Genomic DNA, 24619 nt, shown 5'->3' on the forward strand with positions numbered 1-24619 from the left:
GTCCCATATTTGTTGGCTAGTGTAATAGAGCACAAGTGGGTGGCGGCTTTAATAAAAACTTTCTGCTCAACCGAAACGTGCTGTCAGCAAGAAAGCAGCCTCGAAATATGTTGTGTGTGCTGGGTCTCTGATGTGCCCGCTGATTTGAAGATTGAAGCAAAAGTAGGCACAAGGCGCAAATGAATATTGATTCATTGATTTCTAATCAATCCAGCAGCACGGGTGGTCCCATCACAAGGAACTAACCCGCTGCGCCGTCAGCTCGACTCCAACTCCGAACCCTTCTAATTGCTGTTGACTATTTTGTTAATTTGGCAGCCAACTATTAATCCAGGGCTTATATATATACCCCGAGTCCTTTGGGTTAAGCGAGGTATATTGGTTTGGTGGAAGTTTGTTTGAAAAAAGGAAGAGAGCATATTCTGGAGAATTAACTGAGACGAGCTATCTCCTATATCAAACGTAGAGAAAGTTTATCGATTTATTTCGATATTCGATCATATTTTCATAAAACCGATAAATATCGATTTTGGGACAAGCTTCTTTTAGCATTCCCTCCCCTAAACCCTCCAAAAATGTATGAAGCTAAAAACAACACAATTTTAAGTGTAGCTCTAAAAATTTCATACTGATCGGACTTTAAGCACCGAAGATACGTGCATTTCTCAAAGTTCGTCGCTTGGCTTAGGGTATCTGCCGGTCGAGCACTCCCGACGCCCACTTCTTTTGGTGTCGATTCGTGTAACTGGTTTTGTGCGTGCCACATGATGAACTTCAAGTGTCTGACAGCAGAATATTTGAGTGGGCAACATTTCATTCAGTTGAGCAGCCGCAAAGTGGACGCCAGTGCAGGCAACGTGACGTATGCGTAATGCGAGTGACATTTGAAGTGACGCACAAGGCGGCAACGAACGTGCACAACATTTCTTGAGAAATATACAAAAATAAAAATAAATTAAGAAGAAATAAACAATATAAAGGTCAACCTCCAGCAAGATGTACAAGAGAAAGGCCTAGAACGAGGCGGCAATTCAATTTGCAGAAGACGAAACAAATATTTAAAAATAAGAAGCAAAAAATAGAAACTGCGAGCCAAAAATAAATGTGATTTGCGATAATAATTAATTAATAACAATAACAACAATAAATGCAAACAATATTTGTGATTTTAGTTAATTAAAGCCCAGGCGCAAATTAAATCCAATTCAGCAGACAACAAAAACTCACTCAGCTAATTCAATTAAAGCCAACAAAATTGCGACAGCGACGCCAACTACAAAAACAACAAGAATAATAATAACAACAACAAGTTCAACTTGGTCTGAGCGTCTGAGGAACGGCGTCAGCGTGGGTCACAGCCAGAGATCCATTAGAGCCAACTCCAGGCGGAGCAGCAGCGCCTCTGGCCACAAAAGGCAGAGCTACGTTTGGCCCTTCAAGATGCGAATGAAGGTCGGCAAATTCTGTCTGCAGCGCCAGGCGTCGGGCCAGAGCGAAAAGTTTCCCCAGCCCAGGTGAGTTTACGCCCACAAAAGCGACAGCCACAACGAACTCTAACTTTTTTCTATAAATAAAGTTAATAAAAAAGTTTGCGAATAACCCGTATAATAAGCTAACATTGTCGATACGCTAAACAATTACTTGTTATCGATATGATTGCAAGTGTAAATTCTTATAGATATTTATCAATCAATTTTGAAGCTGAAATTGTCGATATGCTACTTAATTAATTGTTATCGATAGTTGCGGCTACTATATTTATCGATAATTGGTGACACTTTCGTATCGATAACTGTAATACACCAAATAAATAATTGTTATCGATAGTTGCGGCTGGATGCATATGCACATTCCTATACTTATTTATCAACTGACTTTGTCGATATCTGCGATACGCTAAACAATTAATTGTTATCGATAGTTGCGGTCACAATATGGATACAAATGCACGTCGCTATGATTATGCATCAAACATTTGTAAAACTGACATTATCGATAACTGTAAAACGACAAATGATTAATTGTTATCGATAGTTTCGGTTTTGATATATGTATGATTATGTTATGTATCGATAGTTCAAACTTGTAAGTACGTAACCAGGTTTATTTGTCGAATGTCATTATCGATAAATAGGATCTGCTAAATAATAAGTTTGTATCATAAGCTGTTGCTATCGATAGTTGCTGCTGTCAACGACTCTAAACGATAACTTATTAGTTCTTACTTTTTATCGATATGTGCACAATCGATATAGGAATACATTTATCGTTGTGTGCTTACAAAACATAAGAGCGCCAATTGTTACACAAAATCTAGTAAAATAAAATAATATTCAGCTTCAAATCAATCACAATCAATTTTGTTGTCGTTTATTCGATTATTTACATTTATAAGGATATGCAAACCCTCAGTGGACTGCAAACGTTTCGAATTACAAGACGAAATCAGATTAAATATGAATAAAAATGTATAATATTTCGGAAAGCTGCGCTTAATGAATGTACTGCAAAAGTATCCAATGTCTGACAGCCTATATAAAGCTATACCTTCGTGTTATACCTGCTTGTTATAACTTCTCGTTACATCTGCTTGTTACACCTTCTTGTTATACCTTAAGTTCATTCAAGAAAGGGTAGATTTAATTTGTAAAATTTTATGCAACAGCCAGAAGATGGCAAACCGAATCCGCAGATCGAGTTTATTTCTTGTTATCGATAACTCCTCGCATATCGCGAATATCGATTGAAATCGTTGAACAGCCCTGGTGATTTTAACAAGGCTTGGATATTTACCGAACTGAAGTAAATAAGGTATATATTTAACTTTTTATAAATGTCAACCTTGCGCCCTGAAAGTCTGATAACAATCGTATAATAAATTTAAAAAAGGAACTATTGCAGGGTATCTGCTAGTCGAACAAGCCAAACTCTACCCACACTCACTTGTTTTAAATTATTATATGCCCAGCAACAAGTTCGCCCACATAAACAAGCGTATATAAACATGTTCATCTGCGCGGAGCTGGCACGTGCCTCTGACCCAAACTCGGAGCTGGGTCCCAAAAGAAGCCGAAAAAGAAAACATAAACATTCGGGAGTTTTCTTGGGGACAAACTAATTTACCTCAAGTAAATGGCAGGGACATGTGTCGCCAGCACGACCGCAGTTTGGGGGCCGCAATAAGGGCGTGGCCGGTCTAAAAATAATGTCATACATTTAATTTCCGTTTGCCGACCAAAAAAAAAAGGCGGACAAATGTGCGCCTGATATTTGAATAAACCGTGTAGACATTGGATTTAGAAGTAACCTGAGACCGGATATCAGGCAACCAGGTGCCATCAATCCGAGCGCTCATCAATCAAGCCCAAAACACTCGAGATGAAGCGCGCCATCTGCTGCTCGGACAGACTGGGTCCAGTCTCCATTCCCCAGTCACGTTGTCCTGGCAACTTTTGCGAACGTGTTGGGACATGGAAAACAAGCCAAAGTCTCGCACAAATACTAATTAATTTGCTCGTCCCTCGCCTGCGGCCTCGTGTTAGTCAGCAATTATTTTTCAATTTACTTTTGTCTGCTTATGAGAAGCGCAATATTAATAGACAATCGTCGAATGCCGGGCTGCAGGATATGCCAGCCACGCGGCGTATGCGTAATATCTGACAGAAATTATCAGTCATACGCCCCGTTGCGCTGGCGACTTGCCATCTAATTTTAAATAAGCCATTAACGTTTCGGCCTCATCAGCCTAACCAAAATGTGGGTCAACATCACTAAACGTTCCACAACTGACAGCACAACATTTGTGCACAGCCAGCAAAGGCAATACGGGGAGTGCTCGACTAAGAGATGCCCTGTTCAAAAGTGTTTTAACGATTAACAAGCGTGAGCTTCGATTAAGCATACAATTTGCATACGTATATATAAATACGAAGGCAAATATATATATATATCATAATACAAAACATTGTCGATAATCGAATATATCGATATTCGATATATGCATGAATATATTCAAATTGGCTTTTGGTATTTCAAATATGAACCTAGTTCTTAAAAAGCTTTAAAAAGTCGTAAAAAAAAGTATTTTCAAATTAAGAGTCACAACAGAAATGGAAGCAGAATAACTTTCGATAAAACTATCGATAATTGCTTTAACTTATAAATTTAACAAACATATTTTATGTTCGACATTGTTTATAGCTAATAAAATCAGTTCAAATAATATGTTTTAAGCTCGTTTAAGCAAGAACATGCTTTCGACTCCAATTCCTATCGATAACTCTATAAAAAGTATCGTAAGTCGATAGAGTTAGGCAGATCATGCTCTCAAATCAAATGACTATCGATAGCACAATCGATACAAATATTAGTCCCTATAGCAAAAATTCACTCTTGTACCGATGTTAACAATAATAATCGACAAGCTAGGCTATCGATATTTTATCGACTTTTACTTGGTCTGAAATCCGATGACTAGCGATAGCACAATCGAATCTGCTGTTAGTTATAATAGCAGATATTATTGTTTTTATCGATGTTATTAAAATATTAATCGCCAAAAAATGCTATCGATATTTTATCAGTTTTTACATACGCTCGAATCCGATGACTATTGTTAGTCGTCGTAGAAATTATCTCCTTAATCGATGTTAACAATAATAATCATTAAGTAAATCTATCGATATTTGTATCGATAATTACTTTTATCGATGGTCTGACTATCGATATAATCGATATCTATTGTTAATCACCAAGATATATATAATGAGAGATTCTTTAGCCAGTAACGCACATTGACAACACTTTATGATACCCTGTTAACCCATTTGATGGCTACAGGGTATAACAATGATGATGACGACCTCGTCGAGGCGGCAAGGTCAACAGTTAAGCGAGGCACCAGCGCCATTTTTACATTGTCGCCCGGCAGCTTGTTGTGAACACATTAAAAATGCGATTATGAATGTGCCAAAGGTTCAGAACGTGTGCGGGTGTGTGTGTGAGTGTGTATGTGTGTGCGTGTGTGTGTTGTCCTGACAACGTCGCTTTGTTCGTTACGTATGAAGTGCGTAATGGCAAGTGTCATAAACGTTATGCATAATTAAAACATTTGATGCCAAAATTGGGAATTAGAAAATTTCGAGTGACACATTAGACAGATCCGAAAGGCAGGTAGAGGACTCTGTGCGAGGCTGGAAATAGCGGAAAAGGTAAACTCAGGTGACAGCATTTAAGATACGTCAAAACTTAAGCAAGTAAAGAACAAGATTTGGATGCCTAAAGAGATCTCTCTATTTGAACCCGAAGCTGTACTTCCAAAATACTTTAAATCAGCTTCATGAATCTAACCTTAAGGTTAGATTTGAACCGTGAACCCATCCACCGAAAACTATTTGTGTATTTGCGGCCATATTTGTTTTTTCGTGACGCTCGAAGCCCCAAAAGTATGCCACGGAAAGTTTTTAGTTGAACATAGGGATATTTCCAGCTAGGCAGGAGAATGGGAAATACGATATTCTGTGAGAGGTAGACACAAAAGTTTACTCACATTGCTCTTATAAAATAAAAGTGGTTTATAATTTTTTGTGATCAGCTAAAGTTTTCGAAATCTAAATCTAAGCTGAATGAAAAAAAAATATATAAAAAATATGTGTTTATAATAAGCTGAAAATTGAACTTAGAAGTGTCGAAGACAGTTTAACTGGAGCTGGAACCAAGAGCTGGGCTTACGCAAGTGATAAATCAAGCTCACGAATCGAACTTGGTTCATTCCGAGAACTGAACCAATGAAATCGCTACCCGTTTTGCTCTTCATATTGGTTCATTGAACATTAGTTCCAGCCATGAACGGAGTCAATGAAATTGAGTCTCATATTCCTTTTTATATATTGGTTCATTTGTACATTGATTCAAGCCGCGAACCGAGCAACGAATTTGCTTCTCATTTTGCCTTTCACATTGGCTCATTTGAACATTAGTTCTAGTTACGGAACCAATAAAATTACTTCTCATTTCGCCTTTCAAATTGGTTCATTTGAACATTATTTTTGCTATTCATTTTGCTTTTCAGAGTTCTCTAACTGCCCTACCCCAAAATCGTGACATGTGCTTGAATATATTATTTATAAAAAAAAAAAATACCAAGCCGGCGGCAATAAATTAAAAATCCAACGACATATAAGTCGACCTTTGTAGCTGATTAAATGAATATATATAATATAACGAACATATATCAATACAATTATTTCTCAGAACAAAGAGTAGAATTATGTTAATTGATATTTAATCGAATGCAGCCAACGAGAGCTCACATTGATTCTATCGCAGCAGCTTTTCACTTGTGCCAAGCGCTATGTTATATATATTATGGTATATATTATAGTTTATATTCCAGTATATATTATAGTATATATTATGGTATATATTATAGTATATATTGTTGTATATATTGTAGTATGTATTATAGTATATATTATAGTATATATTGTAGTATATTTTATGGTATATATTGAAGTATATATTATAGTATTTTATAGTATATATTGAAGTATATATTTTAGTATTTTATAGTATATATTATAGTATATATTGTAGTATATATTGTAGTATATATTATAGTATATTTTAAAGTATATATTATAGTATTTTATAGTATATATTATAGTATATATTGTAGTATATATTTTAGTATATACTATAGTATATATTATAGTATATATTATAGTATATTTTAAAGTATATATTATAGTATTTTATAGTATATATTATAGTATATATTGAAGTATATATTATAGTATTTTATAGTATACATTGCAGTATATATTATAGTATATACTATAGTATTTATTATAGTATATATTAGAGTATAAATTGAAGTATATATGATAGTATTTTATAGTATATATTGCAGTATGTATTGCTAGTATATATTGTAGTATAAATTGTAGTATATATGTCATAGTATATATTATAGTATATTATAGTACACTATAAGAAATTCCAGATCAGACGCGCAAAAATGTTCAATTAATATTATTATTTCCATATGCAGAGCTCTGTAAAAATGCATTTACATACAATTCCTGCTACAGTAGAAGCTCGTAGTTAACGTCTATAAAATCATTGAGAACACGTGCGAATTGCGTGGGAGTATATGTTGGAAAGGAGAGAGGGTGAGAGGGAGGTAGAGGTTCCATTGAATTGTGTGTGGAGCGTGCGTGAATTTCAATTAATTAACTCTGTGTGTGTGTGTGTGTCTTTTTTTTCCTTGCTTCTTTTAAGCAATGGAAATTTACAGCTGTCAAGAGATTTAACATGCTTATCAAGGCTGCCGCCGCTGTTATAAAAATAACTTTTGCTCTGCGCACACACACCCCCCCCCCCCTTTCCCTTTCCCTACCCTTCCCCAGCCAGACAGTCGCTAGCTTGTTGAATGTACGCACTCATGTCCAGTTCCGAGTACTCACACAATAATACACTGCAAGAAAAAGCACGCCGCCTATCAAAATGCTGTTGAAAAATTAATGAAGCGTGTCTCGCATTGATAGAAAACCGCCCCCTCCATCTCTCCCCTTGTAGACCCCACGTCTATATTCAGCTTTTTTTGCGCGAATTTCGGCTCTGTATGAGAGCGCGTTAACGCTAACTGACTAAAATTAGACTATCTAATTTAATATACAATATTACTTATGCCTGTTTGGGTATATCCGAAACGAAATTAGATAAGTTGCGAGTGGGCGTGATTATTCAATTTGGGGTATACGAGAAATTGTGGGATCTTAAGATTAAGTAGAGATTTTAAGAAAGAAGTAAAAAAAAGACTTAACAATACATAAACCAGTATAAATAACATTTAGAAACTCTCATTTAAAGATTTCAAAATGTTTAATTTCGGTTTTTCACGCTTGTTGCTAACATACCCCTAATTCCATAATACTTAACGCCTTTTTAGTAAAGCTTTATAAAACATCTGAAATATCTTTAAAATATACTAAATAAGGGTTCGATGGTTGCCAATGTGTAGCAGAAATATAACGGGAAAATATTCATTAAAAAGAGATTGTTTTTCATTATTATTTTTTATTGGCCCCAATTTTAGAGTGAAGTTTTTATAAAGCCTTACCAGAAAGACGTGAAGTTATGGAATAAGGAAGTTAGCAGCAAGCGTAAATATTTCAAAAATGAAAGTTTCCAAATGTTATTTTTATTGATTTTTTGTATAGATAAATGTTTTTTTTACTCACTCTGACTTAGCTGACATTGTTAAATTCGAAATAGACGCATTTGTGAAGGGTTCATTGAAAGTTGATCTCCAAGAATTTATATATACTATTATAATTAATTAAAATATTTAAAATTTGGATAGCTTGCTTGCTAGCTTTGCTGACTTTGCTAAATTTTTAACAAAACCATTTTCAATGAATCATTGAACGTGGATAATTAAGAATTAATATTTAAAATTTAATTAAAATATTTACAATTTGAGGGTTTTTTAAATCTAAATGCAAGTTAAATCAATAAAAAATACAAATAAAAAATATGTGTTCATAATAAGCTTAATTGTTGAAAATTGCTAGCTTGGCTAACTTTTTAGCTTGCTTATGTGTGTGCATGCACTGGCAGGTAATATGAGAGGGTGCAAGTGTGACCGCATTTCTTTTAGAAAAAAAAAACCCAATTTCTTGGTTATCTGGCAACGCAAGAGTTAGCAAAGTGAGGTCACTTTTGAAAAGATGCGAAAAGGTTGCTGAGTGCTGTGCAAATATTTTGTGTGTACTTTGTTATTGCTTTGTTTACTTTCTCAGTTGCGATTAAGCTTCAGTTTCTAATGATTAGCATACTATTTATAGCCTAAATATACCACTTATATGACCTATATCTATTGTAACCGAGATGGACTAGGAAATTAAAATGAAAGAACAACATTAGCTCATAATTAACTGCATTTAATTGGTGCGCATTTTAATGCAGTCTCCCTTTGGCTATTCTAACTGCTCTCTCAACAGCTCTCCCTCTCTCTCTCTCTTACTCTCCCTGTCTTTCTGTGCGTTTAGTGAAGCGTGCGATCATCTGTGTGGCAAATGGAATAAAACCAATTCAGTTGCTGAACAAAAACTTTTCCATTTCAAGCTCCATGCACTTGCCATTAAAGTATGGCCGAGGGGCATTTGTAATACGAGATTCTCTTGCATTTTATTTTAATTAAATTGCATTGTATGTACTATAAGCATAGCTCTTGGGTGCGCAGTATAATAACAACTAATAGAGCCATGGTCAATCGCAAGTTCTGTAATGTGTTAAGAGCTTTTCCATTATACGCTGGCCAATCAGAATAGCAGGTGTCAGTTTCCAACTGGAACTTCTTTATTGTTTGGCACGATTCTTCTAAAAGGTTTTCAATTACAATTTGTGACGTCAGCGCCAGCGTCACGTCACGTAGCGCTCAGCTGGCCAACGTTTTGCAGCTCAAATTTAGCTGATTTGCGAAAAAAAAAATTTGCATATAAGTCGGAAAAACTTTTTTGACAAGCGTGGAAAAACCCACACCCCTTCCCCAAACCCATCAAACGCTGCTGTCATAAACAGGGCTTTTTTTTAGTTTAAATCCATCTCATCTAAATTATTAATCTAAAATACTTTCTAGTATATACAAGCTTTTTCAGTATTTTCACAGTATTTTCCTGTGGTCTAAATATATATTTTTAATAGGGTTTTGAATTAAATTTCGAAAAATTGTGAATATTTATTCGTAAATAATGTGAGAGAAAATATTGTAAGCATATAATTTAAGTTAATTAAAATACAAAGTGCAGTCTACATTAGATGTGTTTTCAAAGTAGCCTAATAAAAACAGACAATTGAACAATGAATATCCGGGTTCTAAGCCCAGGCTAGTTTATGGTTTGATACCCAAAGCTCAAGATTAAAGTAGCCCGTGTTATTCAAAAGTAACTTGTTTGTTAAAATATGATTATAAGTAAATTTGAATTAAATCAATGTTCGGTTTCCGTCTACTTTTTTTTATATATTCAATATATTCAAAAATTATATTCCATAAAATTACCATACAATATAAGTAGAAGCATGATCTATTAATATGCCCACCAATATGGCCGTTAATTTCGATGGTAGGGTATGGCAGATCGCATGCGTTATCAAAGGCATCGCTGAGTAACTGTCAAATATGATAAATCAAGTGTAATTGAAAGAAGTGCGAATAAGCCAACGCCAGCAATGAAAACTGAGGCACATGACAGAAACGGGAAGAAGCCGAAAAAGAGAAACCGAAAACAGAGCCACAAACAATAAAGTAAACACGCAAAGGCAAAATTAAAAGAACAAATAAAACAGTTCAGTTGGGCTAAGTCAAAGCCACAGTGAAAGACAGAGAGAGGGCGAGGAAGAGGGAGGAGCGAGGGCGAGTGAGGGCGAGAGAGCGCAACAACGGTTTTGAGTGACAGATATGCTCGGATCGGATCTCTGATCTGTTAAGCTCAGCTCGCCGTTGCATTTGCAGCGGCGGTAGACGGCGGCGGCGGGGGGGTATGAGAACGCATAAATGCGAATAATGAGCAAAGCGCAGATGGCGCAAAAAAAAAAACACAAATTTATATGAACATCAGAAACGTTTTTTTTTTTTTTCATTTCTTTTGATATTTGTATATGCTTTTCACGCTGTGGTTTTTTTATTCGCCGCCGACTGCGACGCGACTTAAAACCTACAAAATAGGGTAAAAAATTGTGCATGCTAGTTAGTACCGCGAGGGCAACCCATCAATGCAGTGGGCAGTCGCATTCAGAGCTCAACTCAAACTGTGAAGCGAGCTGAAAAAACTGTAATTAAAAGCCCGAAAGAAAAAGAGGGGCACGCGACAAAAATATTCACCGAAAAAAAAAAAAGAATATTAAATGCAAGAAATAGTGCGCAAAAATAAACATAGTACAAAAAGAAATTAAACGTAAAAATATACAATAAATAGCAAAACGAAAACAACACACTTTACGTAATATTGTATTTATTAATAAGTATTTGTTGCACAAGTTAATTTTTTCAAACTCGCATAACTTGAGTACCCCTAGTGCGTGTCAAAAACCTAACTAACTCAGCTGCCGCCAGCCACGCTGACAGCGTCTTAAGGATGTCCTATAATTACAGCAATCGCTCCGAGGATAACCCATACGAGGATGAGTATGTGTACCACGCCCCACCCCTCCCCTCCCTCTCTCTCTCTCGCTCTCTCTCTCTCTCTTTCTTCCTCCCTCTCAGTGCTCAGTAAAGCACGAAACTCGTTGACAATGTTAACCTGGCCCAAAAACTTAAGTGGAAACCCGTCAACAACAAAAAATCATTGACTGTCCGTTTGCTGCGGGTTCCGTTTTTCCGAGTAAACAATCAAGATGAATTATCTGCATTATCTGATTATACTCAGAGTGCGCTCAGATGGCAAACGAAAAGTGAAAGAATTTCACTTATTTCCAATCTTGATTTTCTCTTCTTAAGAATTGATTAGGAATTCATTGTGTGACGAGTTTTAAGCACCATTAAGTGTGCTTAAAATAAACGGATTTTACTTAATTCTAGAAGGGTTCTACTTGAGATTTCTCAGCTAAAATCTCAAGAGACATTCAATTTTTATATGCTCTTACCAAATTAATATACACTGAATCCATAAAAAAATTGAGAAAAAAAGGTTTAATGTATGTAACAGGCAGAAGAGAGAGAAAGAGAGAAGAGAGAATCTCCGACCATTTAAAGTATATATTCTTGATCAGCATCAAATCTCTTATGCTTTAAAAGCTTGAGTCACCAAATTTGACAGAAGCAGAATTAGATTAAAGCTCAAGCTGCATTTGATGTTGGTAGAAGAGGATCCAGGGTATCTCTTAGTCGGTAACTGCCGACTAACTTTATTATGTTGAAATTGGAGCTGATTTAATTATATGAGAAATGTGTCAAGATTTTCTTTAGATGCACGTGTAAATTTATGGGAGATTTGTTTCACACTTTTTGTAAAATTCACCCAATTAGGTGGAAGATATACGCAAAAGTTTTAGTCTGAGTAAAAAGCAAGCTCTTTGTAATGATGATAAAATATGATTAATAAAACTTTTTAAGTAAGAAATGAATTAAAATGTAAGAAAACCCCAAGGTTAGAAAATTGGTGAAATACTTTTAAACGGAAGTATTTCAATTTCCACTTAATCTCGTTCGAGTCCGAGTTACAATTTTGTCGTTTTATACTATAATATAGATTAAATAACCCAGTATATCAATTCCCATAATAGCTAGAATTAATTTAGGCTAAAGATAAAAGAGAAAGACTTGTCGAGTCAATGTCAGGCAAATCCAGATAGTACACTCGCATAATATTCCCATTTAACTGATTCCAAGTGCATTATAATTTGACTAGATTTGCGCCAATAAACATGATGCGCTATAATATATATATATACATATATACAGACATATCTGATGCCAAGCCAAAATGATGAGCAATTTAGCGGGTTGCGCCTCCAGACTTTCTCAAGAGCGATCAGATCAAATGTGAAAGATATGCGAGTACAGCGAGTACAACAAATGGAACCAGTTTGTGGTTTAGTTCATTTTTCGTTATTTATTTATTTATTTAGCTTTGTTTTTGCGTGCAAAGTCATGAGATAAATTTAGCTAAATATAATTTATGACTTGTACCATTTGAGCCGCTGTGAACTGTGGAACTGTCGCCGGCTTCTTGCTAAGCGGCATTTAAATAAACTAAATTAAGATTTCTGACCACTTGACTCGAGTTCTACAAATTGCATTTGTCCAACAGACGCACGTGATGCGAGTGAACGAGTGAACGAGTATATATGAGTGTGGGTGTGGGTGAGTGTGAGTATTGTGAGTCGTCCAGCATCCATTCAAAATGATTCAAATGATATTCTTTTCAATGTGCCAGCTGGGCTGGCAATCTAATTGCTAGAAAATGTCATTAAACTCGCATCTAAGTTGTAATTGAATAGCCCATTTACCAGATACGACGACGACGACTTATTAGCTCCACTTTGGCCCAGCTGCTGCCTGGGCCACAATTTTCCACGCCTGACCTTAAAGTTTAGCCTTAATTAAGTGCCACCTAATCAAGCCCATTTGAAATTAGAAGCTCGTGCCTTTGATTTAGCCTCGCTCAGCTTTTATTTTCTTTTCCTTTTTCTCCTCGACGTACAATTTGCATAAGAATTGCAATAGATTTTGTAAGATTTTCATCCGCGCTCGGAGCAGTCGGCCTTCAAGCTGGAATCTGGGCTTATTTGCATATATGTGCATAAATATGGCAATTAGCCAAATGAAATGCAAATCAATTGTTGATCAATTTTCTTAACAAACAGCTAATTATTTATTATGGCAACATTTCCATAAAAGTAATTTATATGCTGCCTCCCCTTACGATGAGAAATACGTTCTTGATTAACTTCGGACTTTATTGTCCGATCTCTATGAAAATTTCAGGGCTTTCATACTCTTTCTTTTTCGAAATACGGGCAAAATTGGTAAAGAGGGTATAATGTATTTCTGTATTTCTAAGAAGAGAGCTCTGAGAAAGAGAGAGAGAGAGAGAGAGAGACAGAGAGACAGAGAGAAGAGAGCATCTCCGACCAAATCTCTAATATTTTAAGAGCTAGAGTCAACAAATTTGACAGGAGCTGAATTGGCCTAAGCTCGAGCTGCATTTGATGTTGGTAGAAAAGGTTCCAGGGTATCCCTTAGTCGATAACTGCTGACTAGAGCGTCTTACTTGTTTATTATGCTGAGATTGGAATCGATTTTACTATATGACAAACTTTTCGTGATTTGTTGAAGATCCACGCGTAAATTTATGGGAAACTTGTTTCACAACTTTTTGTAAAATCCACGCAATTAGGCGGATGATATTCGTTGAATACGCGAGAGTCTTACTCCGAGTAAAGAGCAAGTTCTTTCTTTTTCGATTCGGGAGATAACCATAACCATAAGAGAGAATTATTATTATACCGCTTTATACTTATGGAAACCGCGTTCTTGATTAACTTCGGTCTTCATTGTCCGATCTCTATGAAAATTATAGGGTTTATATACGACAGCCAATTGTGTTGTCATATCAATGCACAAGGCTCTAACTCTTTCTATTTGGAAGTGAAGTATTCCTATTCCTCCTCATATCCAGCTTGTTGTTGTATTTGGCATTTATAATCTTTGAGCTTATGCCTTGCTTGGATTTTACAACCTTTAATGGACTACCCTTTGATTTCCGCTCAAACTGATTTAAATGATTTCGCTGAAATCGCATCTTTTTGGCCGAATCCCTATTTGGGTCTCTGTCAATCACCTTGACAATGCGCATCCTAAAACCACAATCGAATTTCCGGCTCACAGAAAAAAACTCGCCCCTTTTAAGAAAGCATTTAAAGTGCGATTTGCCGAACGTCAAATAGAATTTACAAATTGTTGAACGAAACCTCAAATGAAATCAATAACAAAGCAGTTTATTGAATTCCACAAAATAGGGCGTGTCTCGGTGGGCGGTGGGGGGGGGGGGGTTCGACACGCAACTGAGAAAAACAATTTTTTCTTATTTATATGCGTATTTGTATTAAAGTCAAGTAATCTTACAAAATCTTTACGTATGTTTCATTTTTTTTTCTCTCTCTTTTTTTTCATGGCTCCCCAACGTGCTGCTAACCCACAACTTATGGACATGCCACGCCCACCCCCTCCACGCCCCCGTCAACACACATGCAGCGAAGTAACAGAAGGTGCCTTACAGGTGTGGCGGGCGCTGCCCGAACGCATACGACAGGATCCCAGCCTAGCATCGTTCCGGCAGGAGCACGAGCGTTTACATGGCGGTAAGTGCTTGTCTTTGGGCCATTGGACAAAGCCACCTTTTGCCATTTTATTTTAATGCTACCCAACATTTATTTCCCTTGTCCTCAATCATATGCTATGTGCGTGTGTTTGTGTGTGTCGCGCTTATGTCCAGGCAGAGCGCATTAGAAATGTGTCCTTAGAAATGTGAAGCTTGTGGAATAAAGCAATCAGTTTCAAGCTCTCTCCATGTTATTCCCATAATCGATATATTATCGATATGTTTAGTATTATTTAGTATTAGTATTATTATTCGATGTACTATCGATAGCTATGCTTAGTGTTATTCCTAATCCTCACATTTTAGGCACTATCCATGTTATTCCTTCAATCGATAAATTATCGATAGTTATACTTAACACATCGATAACATACAGCAAACACAATGCTCTAGCAGTCAACTCAGTTTGAGAAATGAGGTATATACATTTTATACTATTATCGATTAATTATCGAAACGAAGTAAGGTTTTAGAACTCCGTAGCATTACAGTTGAGGCGTTTAATTACGTTTAAATTGTATATGATTCCAATTCCTAGCTGTGCTTTTAATTAAGTCTCAAATTCTAACTGATTTGGTGTTTATCGATAAATTATCGATTGGAATAGACGTAGGAAGGGATTACGATCTTATATAGCATTTCGTTAAAGGCGCACTCAGTTTTTAAATAATATGTATAGATTTTAATTGTAAATATTTATCGATAAACTATCGAAGCTATTTTCTTTTTATCGATTAACTATCGAATCGTACAGCTAACATAAATTTGTGTTTTCGATCTAATTTTAGAATTAATTATATATTTTATACATTCTAAAAAGAAAGACAATGTTATCGATAACAATTGCTTATGAATAAATTGCGTTTTTAGCAATAATGAACGAATATTTTCAAAAATTTACGCTAAAGTCTGCTTACAAGAGTGTGAAGTCATGAGAATAAGTAAATTTAAGCAGCTTTTGCGAACTTTTATAAGAACTTTCTTAAAAAGAAAACTTTTGAGTTCCTTTGTCAAGCGTATTAGGTCTTCGGCTAGCTGAATGCGTAGTTTTCTATAAAGTGTGTACTTTTTATTTTTGGTTTTTTTTGTTATTGGTACTTTTTTTTATTGCTGTAATTATTGTTGAATTTTTTATTGCGATTTGTGTCTGCGTTCGCGTCAGTTTCGGCATTGACATTGGCCGCAGGCGCAGGTTTGTTTATTTTTCTCAAGTTCTTCGTTTTGCCCGTACCAAAATATATTTGCGCAAGTGCGCAACTTGCTTCAAGTGTTTAGCACTTTAAATTGTTTAATGGATCTTCAACTATTTTTGGACTTGCCACAATATGCTAATGCCAAAGCTAATGCCAATGCCAAAGCTAATGCTAATGCTGATGCTCATGCGGATGCTGATGCTAATGCTGAGAAACGGGCTGCGGCTGATTGAGATATTTGAGAAAAATTGAATTGCTGTCGCATATCCTTGTCGTCAATTGCTTTGTTCAGGGCCAGCCTTGTTATATTTTTAGCTGCGCTTACGCTGGTAAAATGATATAATACGAAGCCAAAGTAAACGCCTGACGCACAAATATATTTGCCCTTTGCCACATGCCTCTGGCCTCTGCCCAGCTATATTGATATTGAAGTGAATAAATTGCTGAATCATTTGTTTTAGATGTGGAGCCCATGCCCTCGTCGGATGACGTGCTGCAGCAGCAGGAGATGGAACGGGAGGAGCACGAGCTGAATGGCCATACGGAGGATTCACACGCGTTCACACAGATTGGCATCAATGTGACGAACGAGGCGGGGCAGGTGCATGTCTTGGACGGCAGGTTCGTAGTTCTGTTAGCCTCGATTGTCAGTTACGTAATTAGTGCAACCAGTTTTCTGTGTCCCCTCTAGGGACCTGGAGAACAACAACGAGGATCAGCACGAGGATAACGACGCCTACTGCAAAAGCAGCGTAAGTCGGTTGCGGGGCGGGATAATACCAAGATTACAGGCTGGTTTTACAACGACCCGGTTCGAAGACCAGAAAAAGAATATATCTCTGACCATGAATCGACCCCTTAATCAAAGCACCTGCCCAAAAAAACAAACGAACCTAAGCGAAAGGGGAATCGAACCATGGTTTTCTTTAAAAACAGTTTAGGAAAAGAAGTTTTACGAAGAGAAACTCAGCACAAGGAGTTGGTTCGAGCTAACTCGATCCGGCCGAGATCGTCTTTCTGTCCGTCTCTCTGAAGGATCTCGAAAACTATAAAAGCTGGAGACTTGAGACTTTTAAATATATATTCTCGTATACCAAAGGCAGAACGATCTTTTAATTTCGTTTCAATATCTCAACCCATTAACGAAATATCGATAAATATAGTTGAGAGCGCATAAGTCGAGAATTATCAGGGATATATTATTGATACCAAGTTTGGGACGTAGTACATCTAAGAGTATATACCTATTAAGAATATAAAACTTTCTAGACTTATCCAATTATTCCATTCAAAATCGGGAAGTCTTTTAGTTATAGCCTTGGGTTTTGGTACTTATACACATATTGCATTAATTATATACAAATTGCATAAAGATCGGACTATCAACTCCGAAGTTAATTAAGGATTGCTTTCCCAACAGGCTGGATGGAATATGGATTGGAGAGAAAGAATCGATTCTTCACATAATAAAGCAAATATTGACAAATTTGGCAAACTTAATGGAACTAATGGCTAAAAAGAATGACAATGTTATCGATAACAGTTGTTTTTGGATAAATTGCCTTTTTAGGAATATGGAACGATTAATATCAAGAATTTTCCATTAAAAATCAGGAAGTTTTCGAGTTTTAACCTTGGGTTTTGGTACTTATACACATTGGGAAGCCCCGAAAAGTTCATAAAGATCGGACTATAAGCACTGAAGTTCATTAAGAATCATTTTTTTTGGGCTGAATTGAATATGTTTTGGAGAGAAAGAAACGATTCTTTTTCCTAAGATCGGACTATAAGCACCGAAGTCCATTAAGAATGATTTTTTTTGGCTGAATTGAATATGTTTTGGAGAGAATGAATCGATTCCTGATTTGATAAAGCCGCGTTACTTTGATAAATTTGGCAAACTTAATGGAACTTGGCCGTCTTTTATCTATCTTTTTGCAGCTGAAAAAGTATCTGATTTGGTTCAAGATATCGATCCTGTTGGTGGTCTGGTGCGTCTTCACGGCCTTTCTCATGTCCAACAACGAGCACGTGGATCAGCTGAGTCTCATCAGTGTGCCCGGCAACAGTTCCACGCGAGGTGGGTGACAAAGTCAAGACCTGAAACTTGGACTGGACCTTAAGTCTCTTTCCTTTTCTTTCCCTTCCCTCGGCAGTCTTTCCCATAACGACAGCCACGCTGGAGCGCATCGGGCTGGGCCTGCGCGGACCCTTCCGGCTGCAGGAGAACGAGCTGCAGCTGAACGAGAGCGTGCCGCTGCCCGTGCTCCAGGTGCAGGTGACGCGGAGCTACTTTGATGCCCAGGATCAGGAGATTTACACGGAGAATGCCAGCGAGCTGTGGCAGCTGGACATTGTGTACTTTGAGCTAATTGATGCTACCAAGGATACGAAAAAGACGCACACCTTTGAGCTGCAGCCCGGCGAACCGACGTGGCTGGCCCAGGCGAACAGCACCCGGCTCAGCTTCGAGCTGACCAGCAGCATCGAGGGCGAGCTGCCCCTCCAGCTGAATGTGGACGAGTCGCCCATCTATAAGCGACACGGCGTCCTCTATGCCGCCGCCGTGCTCTGCGGCCTCTACGTGATGATCATCTGGGAGATTGTGAATCGCACCTTTGCCGCGATCATTGCCTCGACCCTATCTGTGGGCATATTGGCAGCGCTCAACTCTCGACCCTCCATGGCCACCATTATGGGCTGGATTGATGTGGAGACCCTGCTGCTGCTCTTTGGCATGATGATTCTGGTGGCCATACTCTCGGAGACGGGCGTCTTTGACTATCTGGCCGTGTATGCGTATAAGATAACCAACGGGCATGTCTGGCCGCTCATCAATTGCCTGTGCCTATTTACCGCGGTGCTCTCCTCCTTTCTGGACAACGTGACGACGGTGCTGCTAATGACGCCGGTTACGATACGCCTGTGCGAGGTTATGTCCCTCAATCCGGTGCCCATACTGATGTGCATGGTCATCTACTCGAACATCGGCGGCGCTCTGACGCCCGTCGGTGATCCGCCCAATGTGATCATTGCCTCCAATAGCTACATATCCAAGAATGTGAGTACTCCCAAGTCTATACTAGAGCCCTGCCTCGTGTCAAGCATAATGTGTATCGAATACTCGAGCTATGTATTCATTCAAACAAAGTTCGAAGTTCGAACTAATCATTTTCTCTATTGCCTCACATTATGTTAGCTCAAACATGTTGCACATCGAACTTCGTTTGTTCGGCTACTCAAACAATTTATTCGAACAATCAAAGTTCGAAGCTCAAACTAATCATTTTTGTCACACATTATATTAGCTCGAACATGTTGCACATCGAACTTCGTTAGCACGAATCTGTTCGAGTTTGATGAATCATTTAATCGAGCACTGCTTAGCTCGTTAAATCGATTGAGTATTCAACGGAAAAATAAAGATGATCAATGATCGAACTAATAATTTTATAGTGCGGGTGCTCAAGCATGTATGTTTTGCCTCACATTATATTAGCTCGAACATGTTGCAAGTCGAACTTCGTTTGTATGAATCTGTTCGGGTTTGATGAATCAATAAATCGAGCACTGCTTAGCCTGTTAAAATCAACTGAGTATTCGAGCCTGATGCAAATAAATTACCCAGAGCACAGCTCTACTTGTTACCCCCTACAGCTTCCGATAATTCAATATATCTCTTTACAGGGCGTTAACTTTGCTGTCTTCACGCTTCACATGCTGCCCGGCGTCCTTCTGGTCATGGTCCAAACATATATCCAACTACGCTACAAGTTCCGCAACATCAGCGATCTGCAGTTCAAGGACTCGGCCGAGGTGGAGGAGCTGCGCCATGAGATACACGTGTGGAAGCGTGCGGCTGCCAGCCTATCGGCCTACTCCAAGGACGAGGAGCTGGTGCGTCAGACCCTAATGAAGAAAGTCAATCGCCTTAAACGGAGCCTCAAGAAACGCATGACAGCTGTGATTGAACCGGCGCCCAACTATGAACAGACCCTGGCCAACCTGCAGGCAAAGGTAAGTTCACAATATACGATATCTTGGTCAGAAACTATCTGAGATAAGTTGCAGACGGAGAGATCTTCAGCTTCATAACTATAAAAAATTCTTGAGCAAGTTCAATAAGATCGATTGAGGCGATTTTTCCATTTAGATCGTTACAAATCAAATCGATTACCAACGAAATCGATACATATCGATAACAAACAATCATTAAATATCGATTGCAAACACGCGCTCTTTGAGCGTTTCTTGAAAAGAGTTAGACCCACAAAACTTGACATGCTGTTTTTCTAAAGATCTTTCAATATATGCACACATTTATCGATTTTCTTGATGACCAGAAAAAAACTTGCAACATAGGCACAAGAGTTATTTAGAAAAGTTGAAAGGTTCAGCAGATCGGAATTGGCTGCAGGGTATTGCGTAGTCGGGTACTCTCGACTGAAATAAATGTTGGCTGCGTCACTTAATTTCAGCTTTAGTTTATGTTAATCTTTTCCTATCTACTATTTATCTCAAAGTTTAAAAACAAGCTAGAGTGGGATATATGCTAATGTATCTCTTTTTAAGATCGGTCTAATTTATTGACAATATCTCTCCCCCCCTTCCTATAGTATCCGGTTCGAAACAAGCAGCTGCTGGTCAAGTGCACCGCCGCATTGATCTTTGTGATCAGTTTATTCTTTTTGCATTCGGTGCCGGAACTGCAGCGTCTCTCCCTAGGCTGGACGGCCCTATTGGGTGCCATATTCCTAATAATATTGGCAGACATTGAGGATCTGGAGGCGATATTGGCGCGTGTCGAATGGTCCACATTGCTGTTCTTTGCCGCCCTCTTTATACTCATGGAAGCCCTGACAGAGCTGGGTCTGATCGAATGGATCGGCAATATGACGGAGGGCATTATATTGGGCGTGGGCGAGGATCGTCGTTTGATGGTGGCCATATTGATAATACTCTGGGTAAGTGAAGTCAAGAAATCTTACTGGCTTATATTTGCGAGAGTTGAACTAGCAAAAGAAAGGTCGCCGGCTGAGATTCAGTATGAGCTTTATTTATAATACTCTGGGTAAGTGAGGACAAGAAATCTAAATGAGCCTGCGTAGCTTAGATATGTGAGCGTTGAACTGGTAACGAAAGGTCGCTGGTTCAAATTAAATATGAGCTATATTTATAATACACTGGGTAAGTAGGGACAAGAAATCAATATGAGCCTGCGTAGCTTAGATGTGTGAGAGTCGAACTAGCAAAAGAAAGGTCACTGGTTCAACTTAAGTATGAGCCATATTGATAATACTCAGAGTAAGTAAGGACAGGAAACCTAGCTGAGCCTGCATGGCTTTAATATGTGAACGTCGAACTAGCAAAGGAAAGGTCGCCGGTTCAAATTTAGAATACAAATTTGTCAGAAAGAGTTCCTATATCTATTTTATGATGCAAGTATTTAATTTATTTGCCTTATTTTAGGTATCTGCTGTGGCATCCGCCTTCGTGGACAATATTCCGCTGACCACGATGATGGTCAAGATCACCATTTCCCTGGCGCAGAATAGCACCTTAAACTTGCCGCTGCAGCCATTGGTCTGGGCACTCGCCTTGGGCGCCTGTCTGGGTGGTAAGTGCATACACAATAATTGCTTAACTTTCTTTTTATATACATACATATGTTCTGCTAGGCAATGGCACATTGATTGGCGCCTCGGCGAATGTGGTTTGTGCTGGCGTTGCCGAGCAACATGGCTATAAATTCACATTTCTCGAATTTTTCAAGTGAGTAAATAGTAATTTTAATTAATTATATATAAATATTAGTGTAATGTGTGCTCAAGAAAGATCCTTTCAATAAAAGTTATCAATAATTGAAGTCCTAATTGAAAGTAAGTTAAATCAAATAGATCAGATTATTAGAACTAAACTGAGCTTAGGCTTAAAGCTCTTTTTACCGCTCTCTATTTGATTCAACAGTGCCATATTAAAGCTCATCAAAGCTTTAAGGACTCATGAGGTGAATGACAATAATCAAACTTAAAGCTTAAAGCTCTACTTTCCGCTCTCCTTTTAATACTAAAGCTCATGAAAGCTTTAAGGACTCATAAAGTGCATGACAATAATCTAACGTAAAGCTTAAAGCTCATAAAGTGCATGACAATAATCTAACTTAAAGCTTAAAGCTCATAAAGTGCATGACAATAATCTAACTTAAAGCTTAAAGCTTAAACGACTACTTTTAACTCTTTTTAGATATACAAAATATAAGAATTAATTTGACCCAAATACTACAAATTAAAATAGAGCATTTTTATATTTTTTAAAGGAAAATAAGCTTAGTTTGGGAAAGGTAAAAAGTGACACTCTCTTGCTTTACCTGATTTGACAGTTTTATATTAAAGCACATGAAAGCTCAACACATGAATCGGCTTAATAATCTGAAAGCTCAAAGCTCTTTTAACTAGCTACCACTTAAAACTTTCACTTTAAATCAAAGCTGAACGCAGAATTAAAGACTTATATTAGATAATAAAGTGCTATAGCTTGTAGAACGCTTTAAACTGAAAATTCGACCTACTATCGACCTGCTATTTGATTAAAGCTTTTAATAAATAATAAACTCTTGCTTTCTTTTGTTCAACAGAGTTGGTTTTCCCGTAATGATTGGCAGCATAATTGTGACAACGGGCTATTTATTAGTCTCGCATTCGCTGTTCGCGTGGCATTGATAAAAGGCCCCACCCCCTAACAACCCACCCAACCCCCTCCTCCTCCTCCACCTCCTTTGCGGCATGGAATTGACTGTGTCGATTTTTGAACAAGGCGCACTTTACCTCGTTACCTACAGCAAAAAATGTTAAGCATTCGACACTAATGAAAATATCAACTGCAGAGAGTCGAAAGAGCAGAAAAAATCCACAAAGAATTTCTAAATACAAGCAGCATACTCTGAGTATGCTAAATATACGAGACAAGAAATAAAATTAAAAATTAAATAAAATAAAAATAAACACATTTATTTTTACACATCATTGTTAGTGTAGTGCGTAGTCTAATGAAAAAAAAGAATAAGAAAGAAAAAAAACGAAGAACAATTAAATTATAAATGTAAAATGTAATTATTAAAAATACAAAAAAAAATGAATATAATAATTATACAAAAATGTCGCTGAACTGTGAAACAATTGTTATATGTTTTATGTACGAATAATAATTATGATAATATTTAAATTAATATCACTGCTCGTATTAATTTATTCACTAAATCAAAAATCAATTGGTTTCTAACGAACTTTTCTGATCATTAAAGCTACGAGTGTAAATGTTGAATGTAAAATTTAGTTATTTAATTTGTTATTATACAATTAGCGCTTTAGCTCTAAACAAAAACCGTAAGAACAATAAAAATAAATACAAAAAAAAATTATAATCAATTATTTTAAATGTCGCAATAAGAACTTGTTTTCCATATGGACTTGGATTAAGTATTTTTAATTGAATATTATGCAAAGCCGCCATATTACAACTTTTCTGAGCGCCAGTGCTGCCCATTTTTGGAGGGCAAAACAGCTTGTTTTAGGCGAGAAAAAAGGCTGTTAAATAAAGCTGCAATTAGCTTATTTATAAAGGTTATGAAAACCTTTAAGTTTTTTGCTATTTGAAATATGCTATTTACTAAATTTATGCATATTCAACAATTCTATATTTATTTAAACATTTACTTAACGTTTTTTTGCCTGGCAAAAACTCGCAATATAAATATGAATTTATCAGACCTATGTAGGCTGCACATGTATATGCCATAACAAACTATATAAAGCAACGAAATGTCAGTTCGTCAAATTTTGCGGCATTTAATCTGTTCATCACGTATTTTATGGCGCTACGATAATATTGAATTATGGCGATGACAAACGCTCCATAATTATGAAAATTAGAGATGGCAAACTCAAAAATGAATCTCTAAATATAAAACTGCAAATAGTACCCTCAAATATCCTAGACAAATATATAGACATGGATAAAAATTTCCCATCCCCATAACTCGGTGAAAACTCAACCGATTTTCACGAGGTTTGCCTTTTTCTTCAGGATTTAGCCTCTAAATCAATTTGGCATTAAAATCTGGCAACGTTATTCTGGGTCGAAATTCATGTGAAAATACCAACCTCAAATATCCTATATAGACATGGATAAAAATTTCCCGACCCCATAACTCGGTCAAATCTCATAAGATTTTCACGAGGTTTACCTTTTTCTTCATGGTTTGGCCTCTAAATCAATTTGGCATTAAAATCTGGCAATGTTATTCTGGGTCGAAATTCATGTGAAAAGAGTACCCTCAAATATCCTATATAGACATGGATAAAAATTTCCCACCCCCATAACTCGGTGAAAACTCAACCGATTTTCACGAGGTTTGCCTTTTTCTTCAGGATTTAGCCTCTAAATCAATTTGGCATCAAAATCTGGCAACGTTATTCTGGGTCGAAATTCATGTGAAAAGAGTACCCTTAAATATCCTGTATAGACATGGATAAAAATTTCCCG

General features: G+C 37.1%; 1 protein-coding gene across 3 annotated transcripts; it reads left to right on the top strand.

The window, feature by feature from the left end:
- The first annotated feature begins 1298 nt into the window (after positions 1–1298).
- Positions 1299–23134, top strand: hoe1 (hoepel1). 3 transcript variants are annotated; one of them, XM_064681240.1, is made up of 11 exons: positions 1299–1514; positions 14759–14865; positions 16540–16699; positions 16770–16830; positions 18020–18158; positions 18235–19139; positions 19766–20095; positions 20695–21042; positions 21548–21695; positions 21757–21850; positions 22713–23132. In XM_064681240.1, the coding sequence occupies exons 1-11, from the start codon at positions 1441–1443 to the stop codon at positions 22795–22797; spliced, it is 2451 nt and encodes an 816-aa protein (XP_064537310.1). In that variant the 5' UTR covers positions 1299–1440; the 3' UTR covers positions 22798–23132. The 3 variants fall into 3 exon arrangements, with proteins under 3 accessions (XP_064537310.1, XP_064537311.1, XP_064537312.1); XM_064681241.1 differs by lacking the exon at positions 1299–1514 and adding an exon at positions 10874–11188 and having other exon boundaries at positions 22713–23134; XM_064681242.1 differs by lacking the exons at positions 1299–1514; positions 14759–14865 and having other exon boundaries at positions 16546–16699; positions 16751–16830.
- The last annotated feature ends 1485 nt before the right edge of the window (positions 23135–24619 follow it).

Source organism: Drosophila montana, unplaced genomic scaffold (genome assembly GCF_035044405.1).
Source record: "Drosophila montana isolate Dmon_TW-CO22-7 unplaced genomic scaffold, ASM3504440v1 contig_2192_1, whole genome shotgun sequence".
NCBI lineage: Eukaryota > Metazoa > Arthropoda > Insecta > Diptera > Drosophilidae > Drosophila > Drosophila montana.